The sequence below is a fragment of the Octodon degus genome, unplaced genomic scaffold (genome assembly GCF_000260255.1).
Source record: "Octodon degus isolate 3935 unplaced genomic scaffold, OctDeg1.0 scaffold00069, whole genome shotgun sequence".
In the NCBI taxonomy this organism is placed as follows: Eukaryota; Metazoa; Chordata; class Mammalia; order Rodentia; family Octodontidae; genus Octodon; species Octodon degus.
The window spans coordinates 11033255-11053646 of record NW_004524645.1 but is presented as its reverse complement, the minus strand read 5'-3'; the positions used below and the strand labels follow the sequence as shown (position 1 = coordinate 11053646).

The 20392-nt window shown below is 45.3% G+C and overlaps 1 protein-coding gene across 2 annotated transcripts in view; it reads left to right on the top strand.

Moving 5' to 3' along the window:
- The window catches only part of Rai2 (retinoic acid induced 2), a 64571-nt gene extending 45671 nt beyond the window's left edge, over positions 1 to 18900 (top strand). The window contains exon 2 of one of the 2 annotated variants that reach the window (XM_004635088.2): positions 16619 to 18900. In XM_004635088.2, the coding sequence (XP_004635145.1) occupies positions 16643 to 18235 (1593 nt within the window). In that variant the 5' untranslated portion in view covers positions 16619 to 16642 and the 3' untranslated portion in view covers positions 18236 to 18900. The remainder of the gene's footprint in view (positions 1 to 16618) is intronic. The other variant, XM_004635089.2, reaches the window with a different exon arrangement.
- The last annotated feature ends 1492 nt before the right edge of the window (positions 18901 to 20392 follow it).

Below are 20392 nucleotides of genomic sequence, written 5' to 3'. Positions count from 1 at the left end.
AAAATGTTGGCTTTCCTTGCGGCCCTCCTTTTTCTCTAATTTTGGTATGTAAACTTAGGTTGTTAACCCTCCAGAAGAGAAGCTTGGAGTCTCCATACTGATTTCCATACTTCTAAGGAAAATTACAGGCATCACAATCCCTAGGCAAGTAGCTCTGGAATCAGAGGCTTAGGCTTGGGAAGAATTTTATGAGCCCTCACCAGAGCTAGTTCAGTTCTGCTCTGACACTTATTGCAGAGCCAGAGACAAGTCTAGGTCTCCTGTCTAAAAAAGCAAAAATTATTCCTGCCTACTTCTTGAGGTGATAGTGAAGGCTACATATGATATTGGCATAGTCCTTTGCACAGGACAACTTTGATTGGGTAGAAAATCTTCTGATCAATTTAGTTGCTTCAGTGTCCTCTCCAAGGACCTATTGTCTTTTGAAGAACTGGTGTTTTTGGAGAGGAATTCAAACAGAGGGTAAAATTGGTGGAAACAGGGAAAAGCTTACTAGTAGCAGCACCTTGGTGGTCAGTGAAAAGGGAAGCCATTTGTTTGTTTGTTTGTTTATTCGGTGCAATGAGGGTTTGAACTCAGGCCCTTGCACTTGCCAGGGAAGCGCTTATTCTGTCGAGCCATCTCCCCAGCAAGGGAAGCCATTTGAATAGGCAGTCTTTACCTAGAAAATCAGTTATGCAGGGCAACAAGGAAAAGTGGTCCTGGACTCTGGAACCATAGATCGTGAACTGCCCCAAAAGACAATCCAACCAAGACCTGTGCTGTGAAGAATCTGGTATAAGGGAAGGGCAGAAATTCCAGGCCTCTCTGGTCTATAAACCAGAAAACTAGCCAGGGCTGCCAGGTGAAATGGGTGTTGTTGTCGTATTGGTACCCTCTGACAAGAAGCCAGGTATGCCCACTTCTTAGGCCTGATGGCTTCTGTTGTGCCAGGCTGTTTCACCCTCCACCACCCCGAACCATAGAATGGGTGAGGCCACCTGAGGAGCTGCACGGCCAGGTCAGGGGAGCAAGGCTGCTGGCATCCCTGCTGCTTTCCTGGTTCCTGGAGCCACTCTTGCCCTTGCCAGCAATGTGAACACCAATGCATTGGAGTCTTTCAGTGGATATTTGTACATTTACTGAGCAAAGAATAATCTTGAGCCCGCATTAATAAATTGATTGAAATCAAGAACAGCTAAGGGTGGTTGGCACTTGGGTGATAGGAAAGGTAGCAAGTGGAAGCTTGGAAACTGGACTCTGGGCACTTGGGTTGCTTCCACACTTTGGGTTTCAGCCACTGAGGTTGTGGTGAGGGAGGGTTGGAGCATAGAAGAAGCAATAGGATGGTCACTTACAGAGGGCACAGGGTGGATCCCAGGAAGCACTGCGCTAGGTAAGGTAATGCTGGCTATTGTGGCTAACAAATTGCAAAGTGTAGCTAGAATTTCAAACAAGATAGAAATTTGTTTCTTGCTCGAGCAGATTGGTTTGCCTCCAAGCCGTGTTTCGGGCATGAAAGGGACACTGGGACTCCAAGCCCTTGTCTTCTTTTTAACATCTTGCCCATGTGATGAATGGTTTTGCTCCCCCATGTGGCTATCTCTGGAGTGACACCTTCAAAATTAAGAGCCCTCCCATCTTGTGGTCCTGCCATCTTGTGGCTCCACTGACATCGTCAGGTAGCTTCCAAAAATCCTTGTATGTCATGCTGAGACCAGTAGACAGGCTTGGAGCATCTTAATTGGAAGGAAGGATTGTGAGAGCCAGGCCTGAAAGTGGTGCCAATCACTGACTTCCATTCCCAGTCTGTTGCCCAGCACACAGGTTCAAAGCCACACCTAACTGCAAGGGAGGCTGGGGACAGTAGTCTAGGAAGAATGGGAAATGATGCCTATGAACAGCCAGTCAGTCAGGCACAGATGGGACATTCCTGGAGAATGTCGAGGTTGAGCCTCTGTCTGGGAGGCAGGCTAGCCCAGAGGCCTTGTACGAGAGTCAGCCTTCTGTTACCATTACTGGGATAATCAACTTCTCAAGACAGAAGGGTTATTTTGGCCCTTAATTTGGAAGATGTCACTCCAGAGATAGCCACATCAAGGAACAAATTCATTCATCTCATGGGCAAGAAGTAAAAAAGAGAAGAAGACAAGGACTTGGAGTCTTATTATCCCCTTCAAGGCCATGCCTGCAAATCTTCCAACTAGGCCACACCTCTTCGTGGTTCTCCCATGCCCCAATGGTGCCAAGTGGGAGAATAAGCCTTGAACACATGGACCTTTGGCCTACACTTATCCAAACCATAGTACGTAGGAAGCAAATGCTGAGCTGTGAAAAGTGAGTCCTGGTTCAGGCTATGTTGTTCCGTGTCCAGTGGTTACTAGCAGTGGTAAGGGAGGAAAGGGAATTCAGACAGGGCTGCTCCCAGAATGCACAGCTAGGCAGACCTATCCAAGATGCAGAAGAAGGCCAAGGAGTTCTAGGAACTGATTTGGGACAGGAGGCTCTACCCACTCTCTGCCCCCTTTCTTTACCCTCCACAGGAGTCCATATTTTACCAGAAATCTTTACCCTCCCTTCTTCCCCACCTCTCCAAGGCCTGGCCTTCCTGCAGTGAATAATGTTCAATTTCTGGAAAATTATTTCCCTACCCTTATTGAAAACAACCAATTCCTAGGAATTCACAGCTGAGTTTCTAGGGATGGGAGGGGGATGGGAAGCAACTATCTCAACAAATCAAGTCCCACCCAAGGTGGTACTAACCTGCTGGGGTTGCTGAAAAACCACGATGAGAAAATGACTATAAAATACCTAGCAGGGTGCCTGGCACATGATAAGTCAGTGCCTAGCAATTGGTTTATTATTATCATCTTGTGCATGTGTGAGGGGGAGGCAATGAGAGAGTTAGCAAAGCCCTCTAAACTGAATTGTCTGTTTTTCTCCCAAATCTGATGGTTTCATTATTGAATTGAGGCCTCTGGCCCAGTGCAGCCCATGAAGACATCAAATTTGTGTTGGCTTCATCAATAAACCTTTAGGGTACAAGGGTCACTGCCACGGGGTGACGCTGGACACCCTTGGAAGAACTGGATACCCTTCTACATGTTCCAAACACCCTCACTAGCACCAAGCTCCAGCAGCCCAGCCACCTGGCCTGTCCCACACACACCTGCCCTCTGGTGCCTTTCCTCTAGTCCTGCACTTCTGGAAAACCCTCCTTCACTGTGCTATCTCCTCTGCTGAAATACTGTCAATGTGGCAAGATTCAGTTCACATGTGACCTGTGACAATAAGGTTTTCATGTTTGCAATTCATAGGGAAGATACAGAGGTAGGACAGGTGAGGAGACAGAGGAATTGGCATGAATCCTGATTTGAAGGTTTCCCTTGACTGTTCGAGGGATATAGGTGGCTTTCTTCCCATTTGACCACCATGTGTGTGCTGCCTGCATTGTAAACACATGCATTCCAGAGAGCTCTGCCCCCTGAACAAACTAGTAAAAAACACCTACAGTCTTCATTGCCAACTAGCCAGATGTTATGCAGCCAGTCTTCCTCCCCAACCCCAAGTCTGCATTGTTTATGCTGTATTAGCTCCAACCATGATCCTTGCTTTAAGATAAAAATAGTGAATTTTTAGGGACTTCAAACGGTTCACTATCCCTGAGATTGTGTTGTTTTACTCTTCAAAGAACTTGCCTCCAGGCCACAGGGGTACTTTTGACAAAGCAGGATTCCAGAATGAAGTCGTCCTGTTTAAAAGATGAGCACTTCCCACCCATTTCTTCTTGAGTTGGCTGCATACTTCTTGGGTCGAGGTCATTATTATTATTATTTTTAGGCAGTGTGCAGTTGATGAAGTGAAGCAGTGTTTGTTTACTTATTGTTTTTTTGGTCCCTGAGTTGGAACACAAGATCACTAGAAATGAAACCCCCTCTGTGACTCATCCAGGGAGCATCTTGCATTCCAGCCAGCACAAATATGATTAAAAGAACTTTCTAGAGGGCCCCAGTTACGGTTTAGCAAAGGAGTACATCAGCCAAGCTGACCATCTCTTGTATATTTGCTCTTGGAAAGATAGTCATCTCTGGCTCTGAGGAGTATTGTACAGTGTCTCCCAGCATTCCTCAGTGGAATAGAGCTCCGGTTGCCTGCAGTGGCAACCTGCTTGATAAATTAGCATCCTTCCTTTCCTGCCTCACTGTTTCACCCCTCTACTGTGTTTTCTGGAATTTTCTCTCAAATGATTTTGAGTCTTACCTTTTACCTAGGGGTCTTTCTGTTAGGGAAGTACTAGCACTAAAATAACTAGCCAGCTGAGTTCATCAAAACCAACAGGCTCTGCCCTTCACCTTCCTCACCATGTTCATTATGGTTGGCAAGCACCACTAGTTTCCATAGTGGCTGTAGCTCTGCAGTAGCATCTTTACTGGGGGTATTGTCCCTTACTAGGTTGTGATTTCTATATGGAAACCTAGTGAGGCAGAACCCAGAAATCAGAAGGCAGCCAGTTTGCAAACAGGCCCCTGTACCGGGAGGTAAAAAGAACTCTGGTTATGGCTAAGATCTCTGTGCTCGGGAGGTACAAATTCAGGCAGTTCTTTTGGGGTAAGCAATAAATGTTTGCTGATTGAGTCCCTACAGGAATAAGTAGCTGATTGTTCCTTTTACCCTTAAATTTAAGGGTTGATAACTGTCTTAGTCACTTTGCCCTTTGCTGGGACACAATGGCCAACACCTGCGACTTAGAGGATTGGTTTATTTTGGCTCACGATTATAGTCCGTAGTCAGCTGGCTCCAAGACAAGACCACATGGTAGAGGTGTGGCCAGCGGAAAACCTGTTTGCATCTGCTCATTTCATGGTTCTGGGGAAGCAGAAGGAGTGAAGGGATCAGACAGGAAGCAGATAGCCTTTCCACGCCACACCCCGGTGCCCTGCTTCCTTTGACCCCTCTCCACCTTGCAACGTCCCCTTTGACTGTAAGCCTCATAACCCAATCACCTTCCAAAAGCCCCGCCTGTGACAGCATGTGGCCCTTGTAGGACATCTAGTTATAAACCATCTAGGTGCTTTCTAGTGGTGCCAATAAACTTAATCACAGTTGTAGGTTCTTGTTTCTATACAGAGAGTCAAGACAGAGGGTTCTCTGTGATTGGTATCTGCAGCTCCTCAATTAAGAGTTTCATTTCTTGGCACATGGCTTTATCATTGACTGGATCATACTTATTATAACAATCAAGGAAACATAATATTTATGTCTTATCAGGCATATAACTTATTGAGAATGAATTATCTGCCTCTTTCTGGAAAATCCGACTTTGATGGGAGACATCCAGTTCTGAATGCCCAAGGAGGAGCAGAGCCTGGAAAGCAAAAATGAAGATCAGACACCAAAAGAACATAAATTTACATATGTGGTCAGCTTTTTATTTTTCATTAGCACATAGTGGCAGTGCACTATGATTATATTTCTTGTAAGGAGTCAGCTCATATGCATACACATCTCAATTCTTTTCTCATCCCCTTCTCTTTTCTTCCTTCCATCTCTTGACCCCCTTCCCACTTGAGAAAGATGTCCCTATTCCCCATTATCTATTGTTTAGTCTGCTCTTTATTTAGGCTTTGGGTTTCTTATGTAGGAGAAACTATGTGATTCCTAAGCATGTGGGTCAGATTAATATCATATTACATTCTGCTCTCAGAGTGCATCCATTTTTCTATGGCAAAGTAGTAGTCCATTGTGTGTAAATGCCACATTCTCTTTATCTATTCTCCTGTTAGTGGGCATATAAGCTGTTATACATTATGTTATACTTAGCTGTTATGCATTGTGCTACTATAAACATGAATATGACTTTATCACTGTACATGATGTCTTTAACACTTTGGGGAAGACGATGGGAAGGGAAATAGCTGGGTCGAGTGAAATTTCTATTTTTGAGGTCTTTCCATAATGATTGTGCTAGTCTGCACTCCCACCCACAATGTGGAAGGGTTCCTTTTTTCACCACCTTCCCAGTATTCGTTGTTATTTCAATTTTTTTCTAGGACTGACAGCATAGCCAAATCACAAGTGAATATGCTTTGTGATTTTGAAAGAATGGGAAAACTACTGTCGAACTGTGGACCAGTGTCTGTATGTACCTGTTGCACCTGTACTTGGAAACAGTGTTTTGTTCTTCAACTTGTTCTCACTATGCTAGGAAGCTCTAATCTCACCACCTCCTCTGCCACACCTTCCAGCAACCAAGCTACTGCAGTCTGACAACACCAGTGTGTCAGCTGAAGACTTTGTGGGCAAATGAACTCTCAGTCCATGTTTTTCTCCCAGATACCCTCAGTTCCTCTGTATTTTACCACTTTTTTGGCTGAGCACTCTCATCCACTTTTAATCTTTTCCCCTTCCCCTCTTTCTAATTATCTCAAGCAGTCTCCTTGGTTTTTCTTTTCTTCTTATCCCTTTCCTTTCTCTTCTCTTCCACTTTTCCTTTGTTTTGTGAGAAAATGACCCTGTTCATCTTGGATAAGTAAGAGAGGAGAGCTACCTAGACTCTTGTCAGAGAAGGAGAATGGAAAGATGTGAAGTTCAATTATACATGGTCAGGGCCGGCAAGATAGCTCAGCGGTCTAAAGTGCCTGCTTATGCAAGCACGCAAAGACCACGGTTTGATCCCGGGCACCACATGCTGCCCCAGCCCCACCCCCAGGGTAAGCTGAGCCAGCCACACAAAAAGAAGTATACAAGGTCAAAGGGCAGTAACTTCAGAACCTGGAAAGTGCTTGAGTTCATACACAAGATGTCTAGTGCTTTGGTACTCTTCTTTCTCACCAAGCCCTCCATTCTGAATGAGAAATAGATTTCTTTGTATTTATATGACAGTTTTCCTACCATCTTTAGGTTCTCATATTACAACAGCATTGTCCTCTATTTTCACTGCATGCTTCAACTTTTTGAGGGGATAACTGAGTTTGGGGGCTGGTCACTATCAAGTACATCACTAGTTCTATGCTAAGCACCTTCCAGTTACTAGCAGCTGACTTTCAGATGAGCACGTGAAGACGCAAGGTCATAAATGTGCAAACTTTGTCGGGTGGAAGGGAATTTTGTGATGGTACTCAACATGATCAAAGGAAATATGCATGGCCAGTGGGTTAGATGAGGAAGACAATGATACAAGGGAACAAGGATAAGAATGATGGTAATGATGGTAATGAGAATGATGAAGATGAACACAATGACAATAGTAATAACTATAGTGACACTTTTGATAATAATAGGGCTTATGGAACCAATGATGATGATGACAAGGATAGTAGCAGTAGCCTTGATTTACTGCACATTTTCCATGTGCTAGGAACTCCGCCAAGAATTTTAGATTATAGTCCTTAATCATTACAACCACCCCATGTGATAGAGATTTTTTTATATCCTCATTGTACACAGAGGGAAATTGAGGCTAGAACTAACTTTCTCAAGTTCCCACAACCAGCTAAGTTAGGCAGAACTGAAATTTGAAGCGAGCCCTGTCTGAGTTCGTCTTCTACTCCTACTGACTTTCACAGGGGCCGAGAGCCCACAGTGAACTGATACTGACTTCTAGACAGTAGTTGGTGAGGGGCTCCCAGGCATTAAAAGTGGAAAATCTGAACTCCAGTCCTTTGCACTTTAGAATTCTTCATCCCTTTCTTTTAATGACCCCTCAGAGGGTCTATTTCTGGCACACTGGCCCCTGGAAAATGTCCCACTAATGACACAGGATTATAAATAGTCTTTTTCCCAGAACAAAAATTTAACCTTTGTATCTCAACCTAATTAGAAATATTTTCTCTTCCACAGACAGGTTTTCCCCACTCCTTGTTCCAAGTTTAAGCGACTTCTTTGTAGCCGGAAAAATCCCCCCAGCCATAGTTCTCTGAAATGATAGTCCCTGGTCTGAGACCTTACATGTGACCTGTGTTCCTCTGGCTCTGGAAAGTGTTTTGGATCTGGGTGTTAGGTGGAAAGCTGTAGCGCCTTGACCAAGTGCAGGGCCAGGCACTTGCTGATTTACATAGTCCACTCTCGAGGAGAGCATGCTTTGCTACCACCAACAGTTCTTCCTAAGTGCCCCTGTGATGTGGAGGTTTGGCTCCCACCTTTCCCTGAGCCTCACCAAGACTTGCAGAGGACATTTCTTTCCTCTTAGCATTAGAAGAAGCCTCCTCTGGAAAAATAAACATTGATTGTTCTCTGTCTTAGAAAGGTTCTTTGACTATTATGGTCACCTACAGCTATCTAGGGGCTGACATTCTTCCTTTAGATAGATACTTTCTGCTTGTGACAGTAAGCTCCATTTTCAATTTGACTGGATTAAGAGACATCAGAGAGATGATGGAGCCATGGACTCATCTGCAGATTAATCTAGCACCACTTGCTTCTGAGAAGACTAAGACTAGGCAGACCCCATATTACAGAAGAGGAACCTGGGTTGCAGGGGTATAAAGTGCCTTTCCTACAGGTGTGAAAAGTTCATACGTGTCTTGACTCTCTGACTTCTATTTCATCACTTATCTAGTAGGCATCACTGACTCAAGGGATATATTCTTTTCATGAAGTTTTTTGTGCTTCGAAACTTTTTCATTAGTGCATATTAAGTTTACACAATAATAGTACATGCATATGACATAGTTTGATTATTTCTACTCTCCTATTGCCCCTTGTGTTTCCCTTCCTTCTCCACTCCATTCCTTCACACTCTTTCCTTTCCACTTTTATGACATTTTTTCCTTTTCAGATTTCACATATGAGAGAAAACTTGTGATAATTATCTTTTTAGTGGCTTATTTTGCTCAACATGAATTATTAGTCTGCTTTATATTTCTGGAACAAAATACCTGACATGTGCAACTTAAAAGAGAAAAGTTTTATTTTGGCTCATAGTTTCAGAGGTTCCAGTCCATGGTCCGCTGGGTCCAAGGCAGACATATGGTGGAAGGAGTGGTGGACAAAAAATGCTGAACTTGTGAGAACTGAAAGCAGAGAGACAAGGTATGAGCCAGAGAAGAAAGGGTCATAAACCAGTGTAAGCTCCAGGGTCACATCCCAAAACCTATGCAGGTATACCCAGAAATGTGTTCTACTAATCTCCTAGGACATTCTCAAGCCATTTAAGTGGATAATCAAGATTATCCATCACACATGATTCCACTTATTCTTCTTGCCAGCTTAATAATATTCTTCTGTGTCTTTCTACCACATTTTCTTTATTCATTTATCCATTGAGAAACACCTAGGTTTTGATATTTAAATAACTGAACCAAAATATTCCACTTACTCTGGTGTTAGGTCCTGAATATAATAGTGATGTTTTCTAGTACTAGCTGGTTGAATTTGTGATCAGTATGTCAGAGTGGAGTGCTCCTCAATGTTCTGATGTTTGAAATGAAGGCAGTTGTTCAGCTAATGTGCTTTTGAAGAAGGAATACATGTATTGGAGTCAGTATGCTCTATGCTGTTTGAACTTGAACAAGTAGCTTTACCTGTAAGCCTCAGCTTCCTATGCTGCAAAACAGGCAGGGTGGCCTGGGCCCATAACCCCAAGACTTATTCAGACAGGGAGACCCTGGACGTCCTCCTGGGACCTGAGAATATCTTCCTTTCTGTGTAAGTAATCCTTTGATTTTTACACTCTATCAGAAAAGAATTGAACATTCTCTGAATACACGCAGTTATATATGTGTTTTAAAGTTTATTTACTACATACAACATAAAAGTAGACAAATAAGGATGAGATGATAAAATTGGCATGAATAAATTTTATGGGATCTGAAGGCATGGCCTTTCTTCCTCTCCTTGGGAAGATTTCAAAGCAACTGGTGTAAGGGGCCAGTTGAAGATGTTGGGCCCCACCCCTTCCCTTTTCATCAGTATCAGATCAGACGCAAGGTTTGCATCCTGACAAGCTGTCCCCATAGCTACTACACATCTTCACAAAGGTTCATTTCAGTTGAAATCTGTGTGGCCGCCGCCGTTTTAATAAATTAAATAGCATATTGGGGAACTCATTTCCAAAACTAATTTAGGTAGTCATATTCTTTTCAGAGGCTGTGTAGATCTCTAGATATGAAAGGCAATCAACCATAAGGCAGGTGACTATTTTGTGTATTCTTCATATTTTAACCAATTTGGGAATACAATCATGTGGTAATTATGTTCATAGCTTTGGTAAAAAGGTCCTTGCTGATATTTAAAGCTCAGAAAATTTAATCACTGGGGCAAGTAATTGACAATTATTACACCCTATGAAGAGAGAAAAAAACATTTTTTACTCAGCTGTAATTACTTCTTCTGTAGTGCATTCTAGGTTTTGAGTGGCAAAATCTTATTGTACTAATGAACAAAAATCATGCTTTCCTTATTTCACTAATAGTGAGCAGCTAGCAATTTTCACATAGAAGTAGGTCAGGCACTGAGAGTATGGCTTAAGTACTGTGTCAAAGGTAGACTCAGAATAGAGTGTGCACGGGAGGGGTGAGATTCTTAGCAGAAGTATTTAGGAACTCACCCTTGCAGGAATGAGCAACATCTCACCTCATCTGGGAATGGGAACATACGGAGACACTGTCAGGGCCAGGGGAGAATTTGAGGGAGCTTGGAATATTAATCATCTCAGTCTTTTCTATACAGTAAGAAGAAAAATTGGGCTGGAGAAATAGTTCAGCAGCCTAAGCACCTGCTTGGCGAGCGTAAGGACCCAAGTTTGATTCCCAGTACTGCATGCTGTGCTGGCCCCACCCCGGACCCACTGAGACAGTCACCAAAACCAGGCATGGTGGTGCATGCCTGTAATCCCAGAACTGGGGAAGCTGAAGCAGAAGGATCATTATAAGTCCAAGCTGCCTAGCAAGACCCTGTACCAAATTGCAAATTTAAGTAAATAAATAGAAGGAAGATTCATCACTAAGAAGTTTGGATCACTGACTGATTTGTGCTCTGGCCTTTTGACTGGGTTTCCCAGTCTGACTGTACATTATAATCACCTGAAGAAATTTTTTTAAATTCCAATGCTGAGACTAATTCCCAGAACAATCAATTCAGCCTCGGGAGTGAGACCTAGACATTGGTATTGTTGTCTCTTGTGTTTGGGACAGTCCCATTAGGTAGTTCAGGCTGCCCTTGAATTCACAACATAGGCCAAGTTGACCTCAAAGTTGCAGCAATCCTTCTGCCTCAGCCTTGAGAGTGCTGGGATTATGGACATACACCACCTTGCTTGGTGGCATTGGTATTTCTTAAAGCTCCCAAGAAATTCCAATTCATAGCCTAGTTTACGAATCAGTAGTATACTAGTGCTTCTCAGATTTTAAAATCTTGTTGAGATGCAGAGTGTGACTCTGGATCTGGGGTGTGGCCCCATCTCTGCATTTGTAGGCAGCACCTACGTGTTAAAGCTTCTCCAAAGAGTCCACTTCCAGCAACAAAGGGGTTGACAATCCAGGGTTGACCAAAAATAGTTGATCTGCCTACATATTCTCGAAAGAACAAAGTTGTTTCTATTTTACAGTTGGAAAACACACATCATTAGCAAACTTTCAATTATGTGCCATATAATGCCTTTTTTATGTATTTAGCACAGGGTCTACAGAGTCTCACTACAAAAATTGGACTCATAGTGATTCTCCTGTTTTCAGCCTCCCAAGTGCTGGGATTACAGGAGCGCACCACCCAGTCTCAAGCGCCACCTCAATGCACCCTGGGGATGGGGCCGGCACAGCACACCAGGGATGAACCCCGGCTGCTGCATCTGCCTAAGCAAGTGCTTTAATCTGCTGAACTATCTGGCCAGTCCTCATATAATGCCTTGCTCAGCAATAGGCTGCATACACGATGTTGGCCCCATGAGGCTATCCCACAAGCAACGTCCTAGCCATTTTACTTTGTGCAAGCAGCTCTGTGGTATTTGCCCAATGGCAAAATCAGCCAACTCTGTGGTTCTTAGACCACAACCCTGTCATTACTAACACATAACACTCATTTGAAGAATGATTATTTTAGGAAAGGAACAGTTTATTTTATGGTAGTAGGGATTGAACCCAGGGCCTTATCACTGAGCTATACCCAAACTTTTAAGAAAATTTTGTTTTTGTCTTAAGACAGGGTCTTACTAATTCTGAGTTGGGTTCCAACTTCCAATCCTCCTGCCTCGGCCTTCCATATTACTTAGATTACAGGCATGTTTCACCATGGCCAGTTTAAGAAATTCATTTTGATAGAAACGTCTAGATGGTGACATGATTCTGCAGACAGTGAGCCTGTGCCTATAGGATAAGGATGCAAATACCAGGTTCAGGGAGGCTCAAGTATTCATCCATTCAACAGTTCATCCAGATAATATTTCCTAAGCACCTACTCTCTACCAGGCACAGTGGCAGGAGAAACAAGTAAACAGGCAGTCCCCACTTCGGGGTGATCAGGCTAGACAAGGATAAGTTGGGGTCCTGTGGGAGCTCTGTGAGGGTGGGGGAAGATCTCAGAGGATGACAGGATTTGAGGGCTGAGACCCCAAAGTCTGACAGATAAGCAGGAGTTGGCTGGGTGAAGACAAAGTCCAGACAGGGTTGCAGGCTGAGTGGCAGAGTCTAGGAAGAGCCAGCCTCTCCTATAATTAGATTCATGCAGCACTTGTATGAGAAGTTGAAATAGTAATTTTGTGATCCCCTTTTCTATCCCAGCTACTACCCCACACATCCCTTTCCCTGCTTTGCATCTACACTAGGCCTTGAAGCTTTTCCCTAAAATCTCTGTGGGGAGGGGCGAGACCTGTGGGATACACTGGGACAAGGCCCTAGCAACTGGCTGAGGGCCAAGAGATTAAGGCTCTCCAGCAAGCTGCACATCCAGATTGCTCACACTGCCATTATTTACTGTTGCCACCCCCACACCCAGTGATAAGGGGCACAAGGGGAATGGATGGGTGACCATATTTAAACTCATTCGAAAATGGCATTTTGCAAAACTCACATTGTTTCCTACATCTCTGAAGAGTTCCATGCCCCTGTGCTTGAGCATTAGCCCGTGGCTCCTGTAATGCTCCTTGATTTGAAGAGGCCTGAGCCCACTCTCTGTCCACACTAATCAGTAGCTTGACTGAGCAGGGAGGATGAGAATGTGCCTCTGCCTTCTCTTCTAGTCATTAGCTGGCTTATCAGCTCATCCCCAGGGACAGAGAGTTGCCCTTTGAACCATCAATTCATGAGCTGATTTCTATTCTCCAAGTATAGCTGAGAATTTCAGGACCTGCTCCTGCAGCAGCAGTGCCCAAGCAGCAGCACTCCGTGCACAGAACCCCTTGGCTGCTGACTCTGAGGTGGAGGGTAGATGCCTACTGGCAGGATGAACATGGGAAGGAGAGGGTGCTGAGAGGAAGAAGGAAAAAGCCTTTCGGGGAGGCAGAAGGGTACATAATGGAAGCAGAGCTCATCTGGCTACTCCTGGGGGCAGCACTGTACCTGGGGGGTGATGAGGAGCTCACAAGCCTGTGCCAGTGGCCAGTGTTTCTCGAGAGAAGGAACTGCATTTGGCCAAGTGTGCTGGAAGATGTGGGAGGGAGTTTTTAAAGGGCAGAGGCTTCCTTTCCCTTTGCTCCTGAGATACTGCATGCTGTTCTCCTCTACCTGCACCTTGGCCTGGCCTGTACCCCATTGGGCCTCAGCTTTGATCCAGAGATGTGGAGGTCTTAGCAGGGGACTGAAGGCCTTTTGTCTTGGAAAGGCAGGCAGGAGACAGCTGGGTAGCTGGAAGTAGGTTGAAAAGTGACCTGCCCCCGTACCCTGTACTCAGAGCACTCTGGCCACACAACCATAGCCACTTCAGGCTTCAGTTCTTCAAGAAAGGAACTCCAGTAATGAGGGAGACAGAGGAGACTCCTGGTGGCAGAAAAGGAATGGACAACAGTGCCATGAATTTAGTGGAAAGGGTCTGGAGTCCACTTTGAAGAAATCTTATACTCCAGTGTGCTTTCTTGCAGGCCTCTGTGGGACTGTGTACTACATGTGGAAGGGAAGGCCGGGAGAGCTGCTTCAACCAGGAAACAAAATATGGGGGGAGGTATAGCCCCCACAGGTCCTTTGGGAGAAATGGAACCTGGGATTGGCCTTGAACTCTGCTCCCAGCTTCAGTGCACCCTTAGACTAATTATTCAAGTTCCCTGTGGAATCAGTTTCTCCCTCAACCAAATGGACATAAGGTTGTAAATGGCAGGGTCATCTGAGAACCAAATAAATTAGGGCATGGGGAGCTCTCATCAGAAAGCCTGTATTTCTATTCTTGCTGTCTGTGGGAGGATGGGGGCCTGTGGGAGGTGCCTCACCCTGGCATGGTCCCCTTCTCACATCTGAGGAGGGTTCTGGGGAGTTAGCAATGCTAGATTAGGGCCAGGCACTCACACGAATGAGGTTTTCCACAAAATAATGTGAACAGGTACCTGAGCCGAAGCTGTGTGTGAGGAGCAGTGGAGGAGACCTGCTCTAAGTTCGCCTTTCTTCCTTGGGAGAGGCTTGAGCAAGGCAGGCTTGTAGAAAGGGAAGCTGCCATTTCTGGAAGGATGGACAGATGCATCCATCATGAGGGGGTAGTTCTACACTTGGCTGATCCTAACCCTGCAGGAGGCCTGAGGATGGTGCAGAGCATAGCTTGACTTCTGCTGGGTTGCCATACAGTTCGCCTTGGGTGGTTAGCCACGGATACCTTCTCTTGAAGTCCTTTGTCTTTTTGGCCCCACCTTGGCTTCCATTCAGCTTTTTCTCACCCTTCCTGGAATGGTCACAGTGAGGGACAGGTCAGAACCTTGTAGAGGAAGTGCTTGTCCTGCAGATCTTTACAAGGTTGCATGCAGGTGCCAGCAAGAGGTGTCCTTCTCGTTTCTGCCTCTTCTATCATCTCTGGTGCCTTCAGACTAAATTTCTATGAAAGCTGGTACCTTGTCTTTTTCACTCTTTACTTCGACCCTTGCCTTCAGCAAAGTGCTGGCATGCTGTGACATTTGGCAAATGGCCTGGTTGGATGTGTGAATGAATGCACACATGTGTGAATGAATGATTTATTGGAGCCATGATGTCTTCTGAGGTGAATCACAGAGCACTCATCTCATGAAGAAGCCAGCCCTTCAGCTGGGGCAAACCCTCTCAGCGGCTCTGGGGCCAGGCTATCCCACAGCTCTGCCCTAAGGGGATTTCTTACCAGCATGCTGGACCAGCTTGTGGTTTCCAAAGGGCACCCTTCCCACAAGGAGACAGGCTCTTTTGGAGGCACTGCAGTACACCTTGCCAAGAGCAAGGCCCACCAGTCACGCTCCACAAACTTGTTTGCACAGCATCCTTCCCCTTTCCCTGCCCTCCTCCTGCCTCAAAGAAACTCCTTCTGTGCATTTAACAAGTTTTGATTGCCTGGAAATAGCTTAGTTGTTCTTTCAGTAAAGTTACTTTCTTGTAGTGAGATATTATTTGCCTATTTCTAAGCCCATGAAGTTCTGGACCACCTCTCTTTCTTGCTTGGGAGGTTCAATTGCTACTTTGGGGAGATGACCATGTGCCTAAAATCTACATGGGTGAGATCAAGAATCTGAGTTATCCCAGGCCTTCCCAGTGAAACTGAGGATTATTGAACTATTATTGAGCCCAACCAGACTCCAGCGCTGTGCAGATCCCCGAGTAAGACATGATGCCTGCCTTCTCCATGGTAACAAGGCTAAATATGGAGGCATTTCCATGGAGAGCCATAGTGCAGCTGCAGCCCTGCTTCCTCAAGGAAGCATGCATGCTGGGCTCTTTGGCCTCTCAGGAGAAGGCCAGGGACTTTCAGGAAGTTCCTGGGATGTCAAGAGGGTGATTCTCATCTTTGAGGATTTTGTTTCCAACAGGCGTTCCATTTCTCCACCCAGCCCTAGACTCATCAACATCCCAACTCTTGGTAGGTAGATGTTAGCAGAGGTCACAAGCCACACAGATGAGCAGGTTGGGAAAGTGACACTAGACTTGATTGTCATTCAGGCAAGCTGTGCCATCTTCATCTTGCTCCAGGGAATGAATTTTGCCCTGATCAGGAGGAAAGAGGATGTCATTGGTCAGAGGGAAGCAGCCAGACAACCCTTGTGTAAATGCACTGATTCTGTGCTCATCAGATTGCTTTTGGAAGAATTACTGCTACAGTTTTTGAAATGATTTCTGAAAATTTCCATAATTTTAAAATAATTTCATAATTATTGCTACCAAGAGTGTTTTAATGCTTCCTTCCATATTCATAGAATATTCAAATGTGACAAGGTTTTATTTTCCCTTAAGGGAAAGTAAGTTTTTGTTCCTTATTTGAATTTGAGAAAGCCAAATCTTTGCATATCTTAACTGACATAGCAATGTGGAATGAAACTTTGTTTCTGTTGAAATCTAGACATATAGACTGAGTATTAGGCTTAAAAATGCCCTGTTCGTTATCACTCGGCTAGAGAGATTACATCATCTGTGTTTGTAGTTTAATTGTCTGTTAAACTGGGGCTGTCGAAGCACTGAGCACATGGCTATGTTCAGGAACATTAGGAAATATCTATAATGTAGATATTCCTTCCCTCTTGAGGAAGATTGACATTGTGTGTTGTGTGTTGCAGGCCACGTGGCATCAGAGCTGAGTGATGGATGACCTGCAGTCCCAGAACCTCTCGATGGACATGACTGACTCCCCTCCCACCTTAGCCAATAACAGACTGGAGAACGGCATGGCCCAGCTGATTACCACTGAGGCCTGGAATATCAACTCCACCGACCTGGTCAAGAAGGCCCTGGTGACGGTGCCAGCCCCATCCATTCTGAACCCCCCCGCAGAGTCCCAGAGTGGCATGGCTCTGAAAGTGGCAGCCACCGTGCTGCAGCCTCTGTGTCTCGGGGAGAGTCCAGTGGTGATGCCCATTCACATGCAAGTGGAGGGTAGCTCTGCGCCAGAGCTCAACCCCAATGGTAATGCCACCTACGTCATGACCACGCAGGGCCCTGTGCAGCTGCCCGTGGTGCTGGAGCAGCATGTCTTCCAGCACCTCAACTCCCCTCTGGTCCTGCCACAAGAGGCCCCATGCTCCTCCAGTGCCATCCACAATAATCTGTTCCAAGGGGCCGAGGACTCTGAGGCCCAGCCGCAGCTCCTGGACCTGAGGATCCCCAGCCAACCACAGGAGCCCACCCTGCCATTTGAAGCTGTGCTCCAGAATTTGTTTCCCTCCCAGGGCTCTCTCGGCCCCCCACCCTGTCAGCCTCCTCCTAGCTATGCTCCTGTGCCACCACAGCCCTTTAACTCCCCCTTGTCCCCACTGGTGCCACCAGCCACCCTCTTGGTGCCCTACCCAGTGATTGTGCCCCTGCCAGTGCCAGTCCCCATCCCCATCCCCATCCCAGTGCCTCAGAGTTCTGAATCCAAGTTCAGTCCCAGCTTCCCCAAGCCACCATCTTCCTTCAGCCTGCACTCTTTTAAAGGCACACAGACCCCTTTGGAAAAGGATGAACTAAAGCCCATAGACATCCTCCAACCGAAGGAATACTTCCAACTCAGTCGCCACACGGTCATCAAGATGGGGAGTGAGAATGAGGCTCTGGATCTCTCCATGAAGTCGGTGCCCTGGCTCAAGGCTGGGGAGGTCAGTCCACCAATTTTCCAGGAGGACGCAGCCCTGGACTTGTCACTGGCAGCCCACAGAAAGTTGGAGCCTCCCCCCGAGACACTGTATGAGAGCAGTGGGTCAGGGGACAACCCAGGTCAGACCATGATAGAGAAAATTTCCAGTGGCGTGGAAGTGCCCTTTACTCCTGCCACGCTCCGTGAGACTTCCACCACCATGATGGATAGCCACGTGGGCAGCAGCAGTACTGCTGAGATGGTCAGCCAGGCCAGCCAGCCCAGCAGCGAGGTCAAGGCTGAGCATAACAGTGAGATTGGGAGCGAGTCCCAGGCAGCTAAGGTCATCGTTTCAGTTGAAGATGCTGTGCCTACCATCTTCTGTGGAAAGATCAAAGGCCTCTCGGGGGTATCCACCAAAAACTTCTCCTTCAAAAGAGAAGACTCTGTGCTTCAGGGCTATGACATCAACAGCCAAGGAGAAGACTCCCTGGGAAATGCAGAGCCCCTTAGGAAACCCATCAAAAACCGGAGCATAAAGTTAAAGAAAATGAACTCGCAGGAAATACATATGCTCCCAATCAAAAAACAACGGCTGGCCACCTTTTTTCCAAGAAAGTAAATAATGGCTTTTTAAAATTTTTACAATTATAACATGGGGAAAGGTGCATTGGTTTTTTAAAAAGGCATTTAAAACAAATTATCTTTGTTAATTATTTGGGGGAGTAGGTGGGAATCGGAAAAGTGAATCGGCTCTAGAGGCCCTGTAAGCTAGTATCATTTTCTTTTTTAATTTTTGACTTTTCACAAAGGAGTAAATAAGAGCAACCTATTTTTCAAGCAGATTGCACATTTTTTGCAGCTTTAATGGAATATTGGGTGAATCAGAGGGGTAAAAAAGCTATTTTCATTGCCACAAAGTGCTTTGATGATGTAATACCTAATAAAAGGTAGGATAAATATTTCACAATAAATGTTTGTTTGCACTAATTAGTTGCAGTATTCTGTCATTTATAAAATGTGCATTCTTAACTGGCACGACTGGGCCCAAACTCTTGCTTTGTGAAGAGTTGTAAGTTATCTGTTTCTAGAGACCTAGGCTCTTCAGGTATAGTGGGGAATATTGCCCTATGCCCCCATCAAAGGTGGACTTTATGTATAACCTTGATCAAGTTGCTTCCCCTTCTAGGCTTTGGGAGGATTATAAAAATGTGGCAAAAAGGACCAGGAAGGTGAGTTTCAAGTACTCAAGGCCCCTTCCAGTTCACACAGTTCTTGAACATGTCTGATTTTATGCCTAGACTTTCTACGTACTGAAACGAATGTGTCTGGGAAAAAAACAAACTTGCTTCCGTTGTCCACTACCCAAGAATTTAGCTGGGAAGGGCCTTCTTTTCAAGTGAAATGAGAGCATTGTTCCCAATGATTGAAAATCTTGCAAGTCAAAAGTCTGCAGGCCACTCGGAGTAAGAGGAAAGCTGGTGGCTGGTACATTTAGATATAAATACTCCCAACCTTGGGCATGAGATCAGGAAAAAAAGAGAAACTCACTTTTTGCTAGCTTAACCCAGTGGTTCTCAAATAAGGGTGACTGTGCCCCTTCTTGGCATCTGGCACTGCCCAGAGACACTCTTAGCTGATCCTACTGAGAGAGGGCAACCTTCTGGCATTTACTGGGTAGGGACCAGGGGTGCTACTGCATCCTGTAATGCACAAGACAGCATCCCAAAGCAAAGGATGATCTGAGCACAATCGTCAGTAGTGTTGAGGCCAAGAAGCCCTGGTTAAAAGTTATTTCTTGAAGGATGAAAGTGAAGCACTTGGAAGGAGAGAACAGTGTTGCTCTTCCCTGACAACAGCAAGTCACCCACACAAACGAGGCACTGTGAGCATGTGTTGAAAATAGAGCTGCTAGGTGGCACGTCACACTTGTGTCTAACTGTGCTGGCGAGAGACTGATTAGTGCATGGCTGTTTTACACTTTAAGCGCTTTCTTTCACTTCTTGCAATTAGTATGTATCCAGCTGTTACTGTGAACACGAACAGGAGGAAAAGCCGTTGCAGACTGTTCTGCTATTACCAGCCCCTCTGTGTATAGGGTTACAATTCTAGCTAGTCCTGCATCATACACCCAGAGTGGATTTTCTCTTTATGCTTTTTCTCTGTTGTTAAAATTTCTTTTTCAAAGTGTGATCATTTTCTTTTTCAAAGTGCAGCCAAATGGCAGTTTCATGTCAGGCTAACTAATGGAGTGCTCCAGCATCAGCCTGACCCCATCTTTTCAGCTTCTGCATGGTACACTTTGCTGAGTTTTTGTTTTTGTTTTCATTTTTATTCCCAGTGTGGGTTTCTGGCCATGATTCCTGAGCCTGGCACGTGCATTCTAGTTTCAAATCAAACCCAAATGTGCTTAGAGACTAGTGTTTCCTGTATGCCTGTTGTGTTTTCACATACTTACAGTAGTTTCTGCTGTCATACTGTGCTGGACAGCCTTTCCATCCCCGCCAGTAGGGCCCATGTCTTCACAATCGATTGGAGTCGCTTATGTGGATTTGGAGAACAAAACTTGCAATTTGCCCTTTAAAATCAAGCACTTAAAGCTGAGTGACATGCAAGTGGAAAGTAAGGCATTTGCAATCTGTAATTACCTTATAAACCTCAAACCACAAATTTCTCTTTGTTGTATCGGGATGCCCTTCTCTCTGCAGATGGCAGCTCTGGTTAGGTGAGAAAGGCTGGCTGCACAGGCAGCCTCGAGTGTTGAGGCAATGTGGGCCAA